We start from the raw sequence: 14,619 nt of genomic DNA on the forward strand, positions 1-14,619 counted from the left end.
ATTGTCTTTATTACCTGCAGGTACATTGCAATTGCATAAAGCAATGAGATGCTTATATCTTCAGTTGTCAAATGGGCTTTGCACACTTAAAGGGTTAGTTCACCCAAAAATGAAATTTCTGTCATTAATTACTCACCCTCATGTCGTCCCAAACCTGTAAGACCTTTGTTTGTCTTCAGAACACAAATTAAGATATTTTTGATGAAATCCGAGGGTATCTGATCCACACATAGGCAGCATCGACATTGCACCTTTTGAGGTCCAGAAAGGTAGTAAAGACATCGTTGACGTGACTACAGTGGTTCAACCTTAATATTATGAAGCGTCGAGAATACTTTTTTAACAAAACAAAAATAACGACTTTATTCAACAAATTCGTCTGTCCCCTGTCATACTGCTACGCTATGTTCGTTACAGGGCTTCAGTGTTTATGTCTGAACGCGGGTATTGGCCGACGCCTGTGTCAGTATCACGCGTATGTGTCGTGCTGCTCACATGACCAGAGCCAGCCAATACTGAGCCCGTGTTCGGACGTAAACTCGGAAGCTCTGCAACAAAAATAGCATAGCAGTATGACGGGACAGACGAATTTGTTGAGTAAAGTCGTTATTTTTGTTATGTTTTTGCGCACAAAACGTATTCTCGACGCTTCATAATATTAAGGTTGAACCACTGTAGCCACGTCGACGGTTTTAACGATGTCTTTACTACCTTTCTGGACCTCAAAAGGTGCAATGTCGTTGCTGCCTATGTGTGGATCAGATACCCTCGAATTTCATCAAAAATATCTTAATTTGTGTTCTGAAGACAAACAAAGGTCTTACAGGTTTGGGACGACATGAGGGTGAGTACCCAATGACAGAAATTTCATTTTTGGATGAAATAAACCCTTTAAAATTGTTAACCCAGGATTAAGAAATAACTACATTTTGTAAGGTTTATACATTAGAAATTCAGACTGCATACCTTTGGTACTATAATTTGAGGTTAACACCTCAATATGTTAATTTTCACATGGTTCATAGATTAACCTGGGTTAGCAATTCACATGATACACTTTTGGAACCACAATTTGGGGTTGACTTCTGAAGCAGGGCTTCATATCCTTGCTAACCTCCTTTCAAAATTACAAATGTGAAACATTGCTTAACCCAGTAGAGTAGAGTTAACTCTGGGTTAAAAAATGTTGATGTTAACCCAGGGTTAAGCATAGTGTGAAAAGCCCAGAAGTAAAACCAGGCATAACTGGCCCACATTATTTAGTATTTACGATTACGAGTATTTCTTTTTAACCACAAACATGTTGATTTAAGGCAGGGGTGTCCACACTCGGTCCTGAAGGGCCACTGTCCTGCAGAGTTTAGCTCCAACTTGCCTCAACACACCTGTCTAGAAGATTTTAGTATGCCTAAGACCTTGATTAGCTGGTTCAGGTGTGTTTAATTGGGGTTGGAGCCAAACTTTGCAAGACAGTGGCCCTCCAGGAGCAGGATTGGACACCCCTGCTTTAAGGTAAAACCATATAATTTTGCACTGTGTGTGTGTGCATGCTTTGAATTAAAATGCCTTGGAAGGTATACTGGTCATTTGTTAAAACCCTCTCTCCCTCTGTGCGTCTTTACTACTTCTTCTCCGCTTCATCCTCTGGGATGTAGACACTGACAGTAAACTCTGCTGCCTCTGTGCCGTACTTGTTCTTCACCAGCAGGGCATATTTCCCAGAGTCGGCTGTGGAAACAGCGGCGATGGTGATGCTGGCAAACTTGCCATGCTCAAACTTCAGTGTGTAGTGCTCATCACACACCAGCGGCTTTTCGTTCTTCACCCAGCTGACTTCAGGAACAGGATCACCCCATACGTTGCCAGTGAGGTTGAGGGACTGAAAAGGGTGAGGAGGGGTAAAATGTTAGGCCATATAATCAATAAACTCATTAAGATATGTGATGCACATAAATTATTGATTGTATTACCTTGCCCTCCTGAATAGTGACTACATCGGGCAGGCCGCCCACCACACGGGCACGGTCTATAGATAGACAAACCATTTAATAAACTGCAGATTCAAGAAGCTTTAAAGGGGACCTAGTATGCCCCTGTCACAAGATGTAATATAAGTCCCCAAAATGTGTGTGTGAAGTTTCAGCTAAAAATACCCCACAGATCATTTATTATAGCTTGTCAAATTTGCCCCTATTTGGGTGTGAGCAAAAACACGCCATTTTTGTGTGTGTCCCTTTAAATGCAATTGAGCTGCTGCTTCTGGCCCCCTTTCCAGAAGAGGGTGGAGCTTTAACAGCTCACGCTTCAGTTGCTCAACAACAACAAAGCTGGAAAATCTCACGCAGCCAAAATAAGGATTATCAGTAACGGTGTTCAGCCTTACATTGTTCAAACCGGAGTCGGACACTGATGGACAGACTCAGGAAGAAGTTACAACTTTTAGAATGCATCTGGACATTTCTGAAATGGTTAGTGGATCAATTTATGTAGTTGCTGTGGAGTTGAATCAACTCATCGACTAGCATTTGCCGTCGTGTTAATCTTTTGTGCAAAACCCATATGGATGCCCACTATACATAGCGTACCTGTTTGCCAAAGGCTTACCAAAACAAAGTTACTGGGTTGTCCTTTTTCACGTTTTCTGGGTTGGTAGATGCACCAGGGACCCGATTATAGCACGATTTTCATGATATGTGTCCCCTTTAAAGGGATAGTTCACCCAAAAATGAAAATTATCCAATGATTTACTCAAGCCATCCTAGGCGAATATCTTCTTTCAGACGAACACAATCGGAGCTATATTTACAAATATCCTTAGTCCTCCAAGGTTTATAATGGTTGTCAATGGCAGTCATATACACCTAGAATGGCTTGAGGGTGAGTAAATCATGAGATAATTTTCATTTTTGGGTGAACTACCTCTTTGATACATTTTGTTTTCATGAAGTAAACCGATATCTGCTCTCTCTAAAGAAATGAACAGCATTCCTACGAAAGCTGTCTGAAATATTTTGTTAAGGCATATTAATTACGCCTATTGAACGCAGAATAATAATTCTGCAAGTAAAATGCTAGATTGGATTGCTTGTATAGCGTGCTTTGGAATCTGTACACAGTGTCAGAGCACAATAATAACAGCAAAGACAATCACTTACTTCTCTCTGCTATGGCCGCCGCCCTGAGGAAGGAAAGACAGATAAACACGTGGTTATTTACGTCTTTAAATAGTGTCAGTGACTGCAAAGGTAATACATGCATCTCACACTTTTCAATATCAGGAAATGCTTCACTGCAAGTCTACTGTAACGCACTCATGGGTGGTCTTCTTTAGTATTGTCGAGATAGCTTATGCAAGAAGGTCTTGACCATAGAAGAGTAGAAAATTAACAAATCCTTGTGACATTAATAGAATATGATGGTTTTCATTAGTTTAAACTTACTTCAGTCTCTTGAATTCTTCAATTGCATCCTCCCATACTATGCAGTGGAATAAAAGGGGAAAAAATTAAAAACAATTATAATAATATAATATAAATATATATAATGTGTGTAGGTAATACCAGGTATGTCCATTTTAAAATATAAATATATATATATATATATATATATATATAAATATTAAAAAGTTCACTACATCCTCTAATGAATGCAGAAGGACTGCAAGGTCCTGTGTGTTGGAACACCTGAGCTCTTACCTTGTCCAGATAGGTCAAGAACTCTCTTGACGCTGCCTTGGCCATCGAAGATATCAATGGCATATTTGCCCTTATCCTTCTCTGTGGGCTCGTTAATTTTGAGCCACAGCTGTTCTCCGGTGACTCCACACTGCACTCTGTCTGAGTGGGAGATCTTTGATTCTCTGGTACCAGTTAGAAACAAAGGGTAAAACAAACAAGGTCATTGGCCACAGTCTCATGAGGTGATATGGTACAGTGAGCAACTTTGGACTGGATTGGTTTTTGGAAGAAATTGTGTTCTTTTGTTTAATGTGACACTGAAGTCAAATTAAAAAAGCCCACACACACTAGTAGATAGAGAAGGTGGGCAGTAAGCCTACTTGTGAAGCCATCCAACACGGAGATCTTCAATATAGTGCACAACAAATGAGTAGAGAATGATTCCATGTTCTGTGCTCATAATCTTGAGCTCAGTAGAAGAGTTGGCTACAAGAACAGAGAAACAAATGCATGAAAATTACATGACATTCATTGATCCAATTCAAGTGCTTGAGAGCACATTCGTAATGGAGCATCGTGTTACTGTACATTCAATAACACTGGGTGGTGAAGAATTGATGGCAGAACACTTACCAATAACTCTAAACACTTCGTTCAGCACTGCTTGATAACCTGTTGAGACAGAAAATCAAATCACATTTAAATAGCCTATTGACCAAAAATAATTTAAATATACATTTACTGATTGTGACAAACACGATGCAAAGAATAAACAATGATATATTAAAGGATTAATTCACTTTCAAATGAAAATTACCCTAAGCTTTACTCACCCTCAAGCCATCCTAGGTGTATATGACTTTCTTCTTTCTGATGAACACAATCAGAGATATTTTAATAAATATCCTGACGTATCCGAGCTTTAGAATGGCAGTGAACGGGGGTCACGAGTATGAAGAAAGTGCATCCATCCATCATAAACATACTTCACACAGCTCCGTATTCAACTTACAAAGCTAGATATAGAACTTGTTAAATATGATTTTTTTTTTTTTTTTATACAAACGCATCGCTTCGCTGCCCTTTATTGTACTCCACCCGGAGCCGTGTGGAGTACACGTTTATGATGGATGGATGTGGATGGAGACGCTTTCTTCAGCTCATACTTGTTGATCCTCATTCACTGCCATTATAAAGCTCGGATGCATCAGGATATTTATTAATATATCTCTGATTGTGTTCATCAGAAAGAAGAAAGTCATATACATCTAAGATGGCTTGAGGGTGAGTAAAACTTGGGGTAATTTTCATTTGAAAGTGAATAGATATAAATAGGATCAGCCGTTGTATTACAAACACCCTCGCAGCAGTGTTAATTTGTTTTTTGTCATTTACTGACAAGGTAATATAATATAACACAATATACAGCGTTATAAATGTGCATTAAATTTTTAAAAAATAAAAATGAAAAACGGTACTAGATTTGCGATGTTGATAACTGTGGAAATGTGTCAGTCTAAATTAAAGAATTATAGACTATCTATTATATGCTATATATATATATATATATTATAACTCTTATTAATAATAAGTTCTTCGTATTAGGCGAAACATCAAGCAAACATCAGATTCATTCTTGCCCATTTTGTTGCTGAGCTGGACTAATGAAATTCTGTTGTGTGTGTGCTGAATTTCTTTGAATTGCAAATGAATGAATTCCACTTCCTGTCATTCCAATTCAAATTCCAATTTAACATCCTGTATGATGTGGCCAGTTCAATGCAAATTCCATCTCATGGACTGAAGCCAATCCTTTAATTCAGAATTTTGATCAACCCTGGTGACAAAGTAGCTCCTACCTGCATCTGTCAGGTTCAGCAAAGTTTTGTCCTTTCCTCTTTCATCCTTCAGTTTAACCTCATATACTCCTGCATCTTTCTTTGAAATCTGTCGGGAATTGTGGGAACAGTCAGACATAGATACTGGACACTAGTTTTATCAATACGAATCAGAAGGTTAAACATTTTTGAACAACATTTAAATAAACAAAACAGGAAAGACCGAAAAGCCAAGCTTTTCTCCTGCGGAAGATGCTGCAGGCCAACAGAGTAAGAGAGGAAAAGACGGCACCATCACAAATAACAACACAGTCACATTGATGGCAACTTATAAATCAAAGCTCCAGACTTTTGGCTTGCTTGGACTTTCTTCGGTTGCAGGTTTCTTTTTCCGTTGTGCCTTTTCACTCTTAATAACAAGCTGTGAATTAAACAGACATTGCAGTTAATGCCAGCGCCCCCTACTGGAGTGGCAAGGGAGTTTGCCTCTCTTCTGCAGCATGCACTTAATCCACTCCTCTCTCAGTCCGTCTGGACTGGCACCTTATTGGTAGTTGAATTCAGTCAAACTAAGATGGCTTTCAATATTTATAACCCATTAATATTGCAAAATGGAGGTCAGACTTGCACATAATATGATAATATGCATTACTTTACAAACTGCCATCCGAATCTGATTGATTTCAGGAACTGCCTTCCCTTTAAACCAAGGTTCACACACGGAAGAACCATATATTTATGATATATGGACATAAATGTTGATAAATATAATAAATAATTGAATAGGTTATGCATCCTGCAGTTCAAAGTACAGGATAAACATTATAAAAGAATACAGAATCTAACATAGGTGCATATGCCATTTCATATTTACTTTAACGACTATTTTACTTCTATTTTATTTATTTATATTATTGCTGTAACCTTTATTACATTAACATTAACCAGCATTACATTGCTGTTAACCATTATCAAGATTTTTGAATGGTTATAATATGCAAAAAGCAGCCTAAAACAATGCCTAAGTAGCTCTTGGCTATGATATTTTTTTCTGACCTAGGTCAGCTGAAAATGAAAGTCATTTTAGAGGCAGAACAAGTTATTAAATTTGGATAAAAGATTACAGTCGAATTTATTGAAAAATCATGTATGGATGAATCATGCACAATAAGACCAGGACCATTGATTTTAAACATTAGCTATTACTTTTCATGAAGGTTTTTGATCTAATAAAAATAACTCAAATGTACAAAGAGAACAAATATTCTGCAGTACTATGCAAATATCTCATCATTTATGAGTCCGTGTGTCAGAGAGGAGAATGGTTTTTAGCGTAGCAAAGCCTGTAGCATATAATACTGCATCTAGCAGAAACGCATTCATTATAAAAATTGTATGGATGCTGGAATCCCAGCTCAAAAACAGCCCCATCATTGCCCAACCAAGTCTGACCTTGCCAATGTCAAAGGTCAACACTTCATCAGATTTTCCGATCTTCTTAGCATCCTCATCATCCTCTTCAATCTCAATTCCATCCTTAAACCAGGCAATCTCAGTGGCAGGTTTGATGTTTCCAACCTGTAGCATGAGAAAGATGGATAAAGGAGAATTTTAACAAGTATCTTTTCAACCTGAGGCACTGATAGGCAGTTTCATCTACCTACCTTTGAATCCCAGAGCCTTACCTTGCATTTCAGATGCACATCACATTCTGGGGTGACCTCGAAACTAAGGTACTCAACGAAGTGAGGACCTGTGTGTGGGAGAATGTTTTTAGACATCTCTTCAACAACTAAAATGTGATTTAACACAAAAAAAAGACAGTGTAAAGACAGCATACCTTGCCTTCTGACCCACTCTGCTCTCTCAAACTCAGATTTCTTCTGAAGCTCGGCAAACTCTGTAAAGCAGCATTTAGCATTATAAAAAGAAATGATCATAGCATGCAGAATACAGCTTATTTTGAGTGTTAAATACTGTTTAGAGGCCATTAATAAGCATTTCCCTGAGCTAGAACACAACACATTTGCAGTCACCCCATCTGTCCAGTTAATTTGGATTTGGAGATATAAATGGTACTCTTCTGCCCTCTAAAGGACAAATAAATAAAGCTCAATATCTCAAATAAAGCTCTATTAGGTTGTTGTACTAGTGAGATTGGTTCATTGGTTTGCAAAATGGGTTTAACTGATGCTAGGATTGCAGAAAAATGATATTTAATCAGGTAATGACCACAAATATATGGTGGGACCAAAATATGGGATTCAAAATCTATTTTAAATTTAATTTAAAATTAAAAAAGAGAAAAGTCATGATATGAAATGAATGAAAAATAGTTACAATTCTGTTTTATGATTGTCACTAATATTTATCACTAAATATTTATTTTATTATATAACAGTTTATTATATTATCATATTTAGCATTATTTTATTATTATTATTAGTAGTAGTAGTAGTTATGATTTAGAAATTACGATTTATGAAATAGAAGCATTTCCACTAGTGATCTCAGACATTTGCCCATTGTTTATATATACTAATGTATAAACACTATATATTTATACTGTTAATACTATATAAAATTATAGTATTATATTTATACATAATATTATATATATATATATATATATAAACGTGACCTTACCTTCTCCGATAAGCACTAAGCTGGTGCGACCAGTTGCTTTGCCATCAACAAGGTTGAATGTGAAGGTTCCTTCATCAGTAATCTCCAGTGAGTCCATGAACATCTCAATGATGCCAGTTGTCTTGTTAAAGTTCATTGTGTACTTCTGAAGAGTTTGACAAACAAAAGAAACAAAACATGACCATGTATGCTGTACAAGACTGTTTGATAAGTAAGTCCATTTGAGCTAAAATGTTCTGATATGTCGTACCTTTCCTTCATGGATGATGTTATCATTGAAGACATACTCCACTTGGCAGTTAGAAGTGAACTTGCCAACTTCGGCCCAGAAGCGCACACGGCCCTTCTCCTGCAGCTCAATGGCCATTTCACTTTTGAAGGGAATTACTGAAGAAAATTGCTCATAATTAACCTATAACAACCTACTGAGTGGTAAATGCATATTAAGTATGCATACTGACTACAATATATGAATCTGGAGTTGGTCTACTACTAGGTAAACCACTTACTGGGGAACTGGTGGTCACGGCTGATGTCCAACAAGCGTTTAAGTCCTACAAAAAGTAAACAACATTTCATATAATCAACAACCTTATGTCATGTGCTTTTCTTGATTTATATTATGTGCTTTTCTTACTAGACTCTAAGAGAAAAACACTGAAGTGAATTATTTGTTGTGTGGAATCATTTGTTTATTGTTTATGGAAAAGAAATCTGCAGCTGCTGTACACTCCAGCTGACGCTGAGGAGCAGTAATCTCCTTGTGTTCCCTTCTTAAGCATGAGCGTCACTCAAAGAAATGTAATGGGATGGAATATCAGCAGCTGTAATCGTGGATTAAAGGAAAGTGACTCACCTTCCTCAGTGAGCTTGTAGCTGGCAGAGACACCATCAGTGTTGGTCACCACACAGGAGTAAATGCCCAAGTCATCCAATGATGGGTCATTAAAGATGGCTCTGGACCTACATAAAGGAAAATTAATGAATCTTTCAACAACAATAACAAATGGCTCGCACATATAGTTAACCCTAATATAATAAAATATAATAAAAATAATGTAATATAAAAAATACAGGGTTAAAGCTTCAATATTATCTATCTGTTGGCTTTTGATTAGGTCAGAGAAACTTGAATGAGTTTTAATGAAATTTTGTGTGACTATATTAGACAGTTCAGAAGTTGACTTACTTGCCCCCAGAAGTCTGAATGGTAAGACGAGAAGTGTCAGTGAAGGCCTCGTAGTTTTTAGACCACACAAACTGAGAGTCCTCTTTAAGATCGGAGCACTCAAAGATCAGAGAGATCACACCATCGTCATCCACATCCACCACAATCTCATTTGTTCCTGAGGAGAACCCAACATGTATAATGAAATTAGAAGTACAGGTGGTGAGAGACAGATGTTTTCCTCTATAACACAGCTGTATCCATGTCCTTGAATAAAATCTCACCAGGGCGGGTCTCAGCCAAAATTGCATCAGTTGCCTTTGATGGTCCACCAACACCTGCCAGATTCTTAGCATGGACGCGCAGCCTGTATGAAACACCCTCTTGGAGACCAGATACCTTGATCAAACAGAGAAAACTAATATGAGTGAAAAGCCCTCTGACATTTTGTTCTTTCTGTTCTTTTGAATAACTAAATGTCTTAAAACAAAAAAATAAAGACACATAACAAAAACATTATTAAAAACAAAAGCCAGTTCCAAGAAAATGGTTAGCAATTAAGTAATGGGAACAGCTCTGTCTCCAAAACAATTGAACTTGAGCTGCATAAAACTAAATGACGAAACTGTGAGACCCAACACAGTCGCTGTATGAAAAAATCTCATTTATTACCTTAATGTAAGTATGTTTTGTGGATCTCTCTTGGACACATCTCCATTTGCCATTCTCTTCCTTATAGTCCACATAATATCCAGTCACAGGACTGCGGCCATTGAATGTGGGCGGGTCCCACAGAAGGACCATGGAGTCTTTACGCACCTCCTGGACACGGAGACTATGAGGTGGGCCTGGGTTTGTAGAAAAGTAAAATGCACACAGAGAAACACCTGTTATACATCACTTTAAGTAAAATGGACAAATAATCCTGATCATGTAATTACTTTTGATTAAATTTAGGGTGCGTCTCAATCAACTCCTAGCTTCCTAGGTCGTGAACCAGTACATCGTGTACATGAATTTGGGCACTGAAAGGACAGCAAGGACCCTGTCTCACTACACATTGGGACACTGATGACTCTTATTTCATGACAACGTCCTCATTGTACAGCATCACTACTGGTATTTATGAACGACAGCAGAACTGATATCTTCATTATATTATTTTTTTATTGTTATTTAAAGTACATTATGGTAAATACTTTGCTTGTTACATATACGTGCAATATTTCAGCCATAAATAAATTATAAATGTTAGCTAGATGTAGCCATGTATGTTTATGCTGACATATAATTAAATAATGGTTTGTATTTTAAAAACATCTATCGTGTGTCACTATATGTAGTAAGTTTGGCTTACATGATTTATGTTTTGAGCTTCAGAACGTCCATTAAGGGAACATAGTGAGCTGGTTTTCACAGTGCAATGTGAGACTTTTTAGGGAGCAAACGCTTCAGTGCACTGGAAGGATTTTGCGATTTGAGCCTTTAAAATGCCGACTCCCTGATCAGTGCCCTGACTACTGAAGTAGGGAGCTGATTGAGACTCACCCTTAATCAAAGTCTCTTCAGTGGCAAGTAAGTGCATTTGTCTGCCATCTTAAATACTTAATAGGTAGTACAGCTCCTATCAATCCTAAGAATGAAATCTGCATAATTATTTCTTAAGATTACATTTAAATAACATTTTTTTTAAATATTTATTTAAAATCAGCAATAAAAGTAATGCACTCTACATTAAGGCATTCTACAGCAGTGGTTCCCAATGTCTTGAAAAAACTGGATGTATGAATTTACAAAGTGTGTTTTCTAAACCTGTAAAAATCACTAATAGAATTTCCATTTTATAATGAATATACATTTTTCTAGTTATGCCAAGCTAAAACATTTTATCGGGTAGAAATTGGGAGTATAAATAATCGCTATCCAGTAAATCATGAACAACTGGAAAAGTCATGAGACCCTTTAATATTGTTTTAGGAGGCCTTAGAGTCAAAAAAGGTTGAGAACCACTGTACTAGAGTAAACAAACTCAAAAAGGCAATTTATACTCCTATAGCTCATATAACATATTGTTATAGTGGCCTGTCTTCTCCCATTATAATCACTCCCATTTACTGATTTAAACAAGAATTTATGTCTATAAAAGTGTCATTGCCTGATATAAATGCTGACTGGTTTACCTGGAACAGCAACAGTCCATTCCTTGCACTCCAAGGGGGCAGTGGGTTTGGAGCCTTCACTAATACCAGCCTGATTGAATGCACGCACCTGGAACTGGTAGAATTTGTTTTCCTTCAGGTCTGTCACCTAAGTAAATGAGACAGTAGGAGAGAAAAAGGGACAACAGTTATTCACAGACCACCAGTGTTGGTCTTCAGTCTTCAGCATTATCATCCTAAATGTTTATTTAATCAAATTCTATAAGCAAAAATGCCAAATGTGTTTTTCCCCTCATAAATCCTACCTTATAAGATGTGCTAGTGATTGCCTGGAGGTTGAGTTCATGCCACTTGCTTGTGACTCCATCCTTCACTGTTCGGTAGTCCAGGTAGTAACCTCTGATGTCTGCTCCACCATTATTAGCAGGAGCTTGCCAGCCCAGCACCATGTAGTCACGGACCCTCTCCAGCAGGGTCACACCGGTGGGAGGGTTTGGGACGGCTGTAGAAGGATAAGACTTAGTTTAGCCCAACAACACAGTCATTCACCCACTGAAAGTTTCACATCTGTTACCCCAACAAAGAATTAATGCACATTCTCTTCTTGAAAGAGCATCTCTTAATACAAAATCATGTTACTTTATACACACATTCTGCATTTATTTTCTTTGAACAATGCAGACTTAAAATAACTTCACAACATTTTCATTCACAACGCTCAGTTATTACAGACAAACATCACAAAATCAGTTAGTCTGTAAGCATGCAGCTCTAGTTATGAAAAAATGTTTTACATATTGCACTAATAAAATGAAGCCTATTATTACTAAGATTTCTTTAAGACTTTTTAAAAGACTTGCTTCACATTCTCACTAACCAACTGTGATTTGAAAAAATAGCATTTTCTTAATTGTAATGCAAAAATAAATAAATAAAATAAGTAACCTACAGAAATGAAAATGTTATTCTCTTAACTGTATTACAAAAATATTTTATTTTATAGATATATTAATGTGTCATTGCTGTAATACCGCAAAATATAGTTTTCACATTTTTTCTTTTTGATTTTGGGGAGAATTATATTATATTTGTGAGATTTACCCGCCTCTCCATTACACATAGTGATACACATAGATTTGTCAAAGTCTGAACAGCTTTATACTTACTGTGCTCAGGACGCAAGATGACCTTTGCTCAACTTGTTCTACCACCCACTTTGCTCATGCATGGGTTTTCATCACACACCCTGCAGTTATTCACGAAACAGACACACAGCACAGACACACCTGCATGACAACACACAAGGAAAACTGTACAAAATCTGATTTTCAGTCAACGTGTGTTTGGCTCTCTCTTTCACATGGCTGCTTTGTTAATCTTAATACCTGGATGTTTATGTCACGCAGGATACACTCAGGTAATGACTGTGTTTCTGAGGGAATTAAAGGAGTACTGATAGCAGGGCAGGGCATGCAGAGGCAGGACTCGCTTTAATAAGATCTTCATGCAGCATGCAGGCTTAGTTTTATGTTTTTTTAGCTTGGTGCTATGCAATGGTTAAACTGCACAGCCATTATATATAATGGTGACTTCAGGGTGGCATTGAAGGCTCATTGAGAGGATATTGCATATACAGAGTGAATCTGGAGGATGCTTTTGCACGGATCAAGGACAGTATGGTGCTAAGCGCTGACGCAAATCACAGAAATTAAATTATTTTTTTGAGTGCCTCTTTTCCAGAGCTACAACAATAGACAACATGAAATACATACAGAATGCATTTTAATCCATGAAAACATGTAAACATTTTAAACATTTTTAAAGTATTATTATTAGTAGTAGTAGTAGTAGTAATAATGAAATAAAATGCATTAAATTAATATTGTATTTTTGGTTAATTTAAGCCAAAGAAACTAAAAAAAATTAAATTAAATTTGTAAATTACCGTATTGTTCTGAATATAAGACGACCCTGATTATAAGACGACCCCCCGCCCCCTTTTCAAGGCTTTTTAAAGACCAGATATGGCCTTTTTATAAAAATGTGTTTTTTTTTAAATAATTTTCATATTGCATATTTTTCATATTGCATATTTTTGTATTGAAAGTAAACTGGTAAAATGTACCAACATTCACATTTAAAAATAAACACTTTATAGCATACCATAAAAATAACCTGTCACCTTTCTTATGTACAGTGACAGATGTTGGCATATCAAAAAACACAGGTGTTTGATCCGCATTACCGCATCTGATCCAGTGGATATTAATGTTTTTTCCTTAGGCCAATCACATAGCGCTTAAAAGACAGCAGTTTTCTTCATTCTTCATCAACGGCTCCAGAAATACTCACCAATGCTCGCTTTCACAATGCAGGTCTCAGATTCGGCAGTGCTTCCACTGTATCCTGCAGCGTTCACAGCTTTCACCCTAAACACGCATTTGTCCTCAGTGTTCAGCCCGTGGCACACAAACCTGTATATCAGAGGCAATTGATAAGTTTCAAGACAAGTTATGACCAGTTACAGATCAATAAATATTCACATAAGATGTTTTATTGTAATTTATTTGAAACACCTCTCTAATTTCAATAACAATGCACATTTATAGCAGTTTTCGATCTAAGAGCTCCTAGTCAGCCCCTGGTTGGCATACCTGGTGCCTTTGACAGGCTTGTTGTTGCAAGGAACCCACACACCGCTGCCATTGACGCTGACCTCAATGTAATAGCCCACCAGATTCTTAACTTCCTTAGATGCCCCCCAGCACACAACCACAGAAGTGTCAGTGTTTCTGATGGGAACAACAGGCCCTGGGACAGAGGGCAGGTCTAAAAACAAACAAAATGTCATACTCACATTTATATTTATAGGATCATGTCTATCATGGAAAACATTTTTGTTCTTTTGAAATAAAACATTTCAACATACCATTCAAAAGTCTGGGGTCAGTAAGATCTATGTTTTTGAAATAAGTCCTTTAAAAATTCAGTAAAAACAGCAATATTGTAAAATATTATTACAATTCAAAATAACATTCTTCTGTTTGACTATATTTTAATATATAGTCAAATAGAATATATAATATAGAATATAATTTATTCACGTGATGCAAAGCTGAATTTTCAGCATC

General features: G+C 37.0%; 1 protein-coding gene across 2 annotated transcripts in view; it reads right to left on the reverse strand.

The window, feature by feature from the left end:
* Nucleotides 1–806: 806 nt before the first annotated feature.
* Nucleotides 807–14,619, reverse strand: part of myom1a (myomesin 1a (skelemin)) — a 28,684-nt gene continuing 14,871 nt past the window's right edge. The window contains exons 16-38 of one of the 2 annotated variants that reach the window (XM_051864864.1): nucleotides 14,143–14,317; nucleotides 13,841–13,962; nucleotides 11,794–11,990; nucleotides 11,510–11,636; nucleotides 10,002–10,177; nucleotides 9,614–9,728; nucleotides 9,351–9,507; nucleotides 9,018–9,124; nucleotides 8,671–8,715; nucleotides 8,412–8,548; nucleotides 8,162–8,306; nucleotides 7,356–7,415; nucleotides 7,201–7,268; nucleotides 6,968–7,093; nucleotides 5,865–5,936; nucleotides 5,537–5,624; nucleotides 4,311–4,349; nucleotides 4,058–4,163; nucleotides 3,696–3,859; nucleotides 3,441–3,477; nucleotides 3,156–3,178; nucleotides 1,971–2,026; nucleotides 807–1,879 (exon numbers count right to left, since the gene is read on the reverse strand). In XM_051864864.1, coding sequence (XP_051720824.1) covers nucleotides 1,622–1,879; nucleotides 1,971–2,026; nucleotides 3,156–3,178; nucleotides 3,441–3,477; nucleotides 3,696–3,859; nucleotides 4,058–4,163; nucleotides 4,311–4,349; nucleotides 5,537–5,624; nucleotides 5,865–5,936; nucleotides 6,968–7,093; nucleotides 7,201–7,268; nucleotides 7,356–7,415; nucleotides 8,162–8,306; nucleotides 8,412–8,548; nucleotides 8,671–8,715; nucleotides 9,018–9,124; nucleotides 9,351–9,507; nucleotides 9,614–9,728; nucleotides 10,002–10,177; nucleotides 11,510–11,636; nucleotides 11,794–11,990; nucleotides 13,841–13,962; nucleotides 14,143–14,317 — 2,600 coding nt within the window. In that variant the 3' untranslated portion in view covers nucleotides 807–1,621. The remainder of the gene's footprint in view (nucleotides 1,880–1,970; nucleotides 2,027–3,155; nucleotides 3,179–3,440; nucleotides 3,478–3,695; nucleotides 3,860–4,057; nucleotides 4,164–4,310; nucleotides 4,350–5,536; nucleotides 5,625–5,864; nucleotides 5,937–6,967; nucleotides 7,094–7,200; nucleotides 7,269–7,355; nucleotides 7,416–8,161; nucleotides 8,307–8,411; nucleotides 8,549–8,670; nucleotides 8,716–9,017; nucleotides 9,125–9,350; nucleotides 9,508–9,613; nucleotides 9,729–10,001; nucleotides 10,178–11,509; nucleotides 11,637–11,793; nucleotides 11,991–13,840; nucleotides 13,963–14,142; nucleotides 14,318–14,619) is intronic. The other variant, XM_051864875.1, reaches the window with a different exon arrangement.

Source organism: Ctenopharyngodon idella, chromosome 2, assembly GCF_019924925.1.
Source record: "Ctenopharyngodon idella isolate HZGC_01 chromosome 2, HZGC01, whole genome shotgun sequence".
Classification (NCBI taxonomy): domain Eukaryota; kingdom Metazoa; phylum Chordata; class Actinopteri; order Cypriniformes; family Xenocyprididae; genus Ctenopharyngodon; species Ctenopharyngodon idella.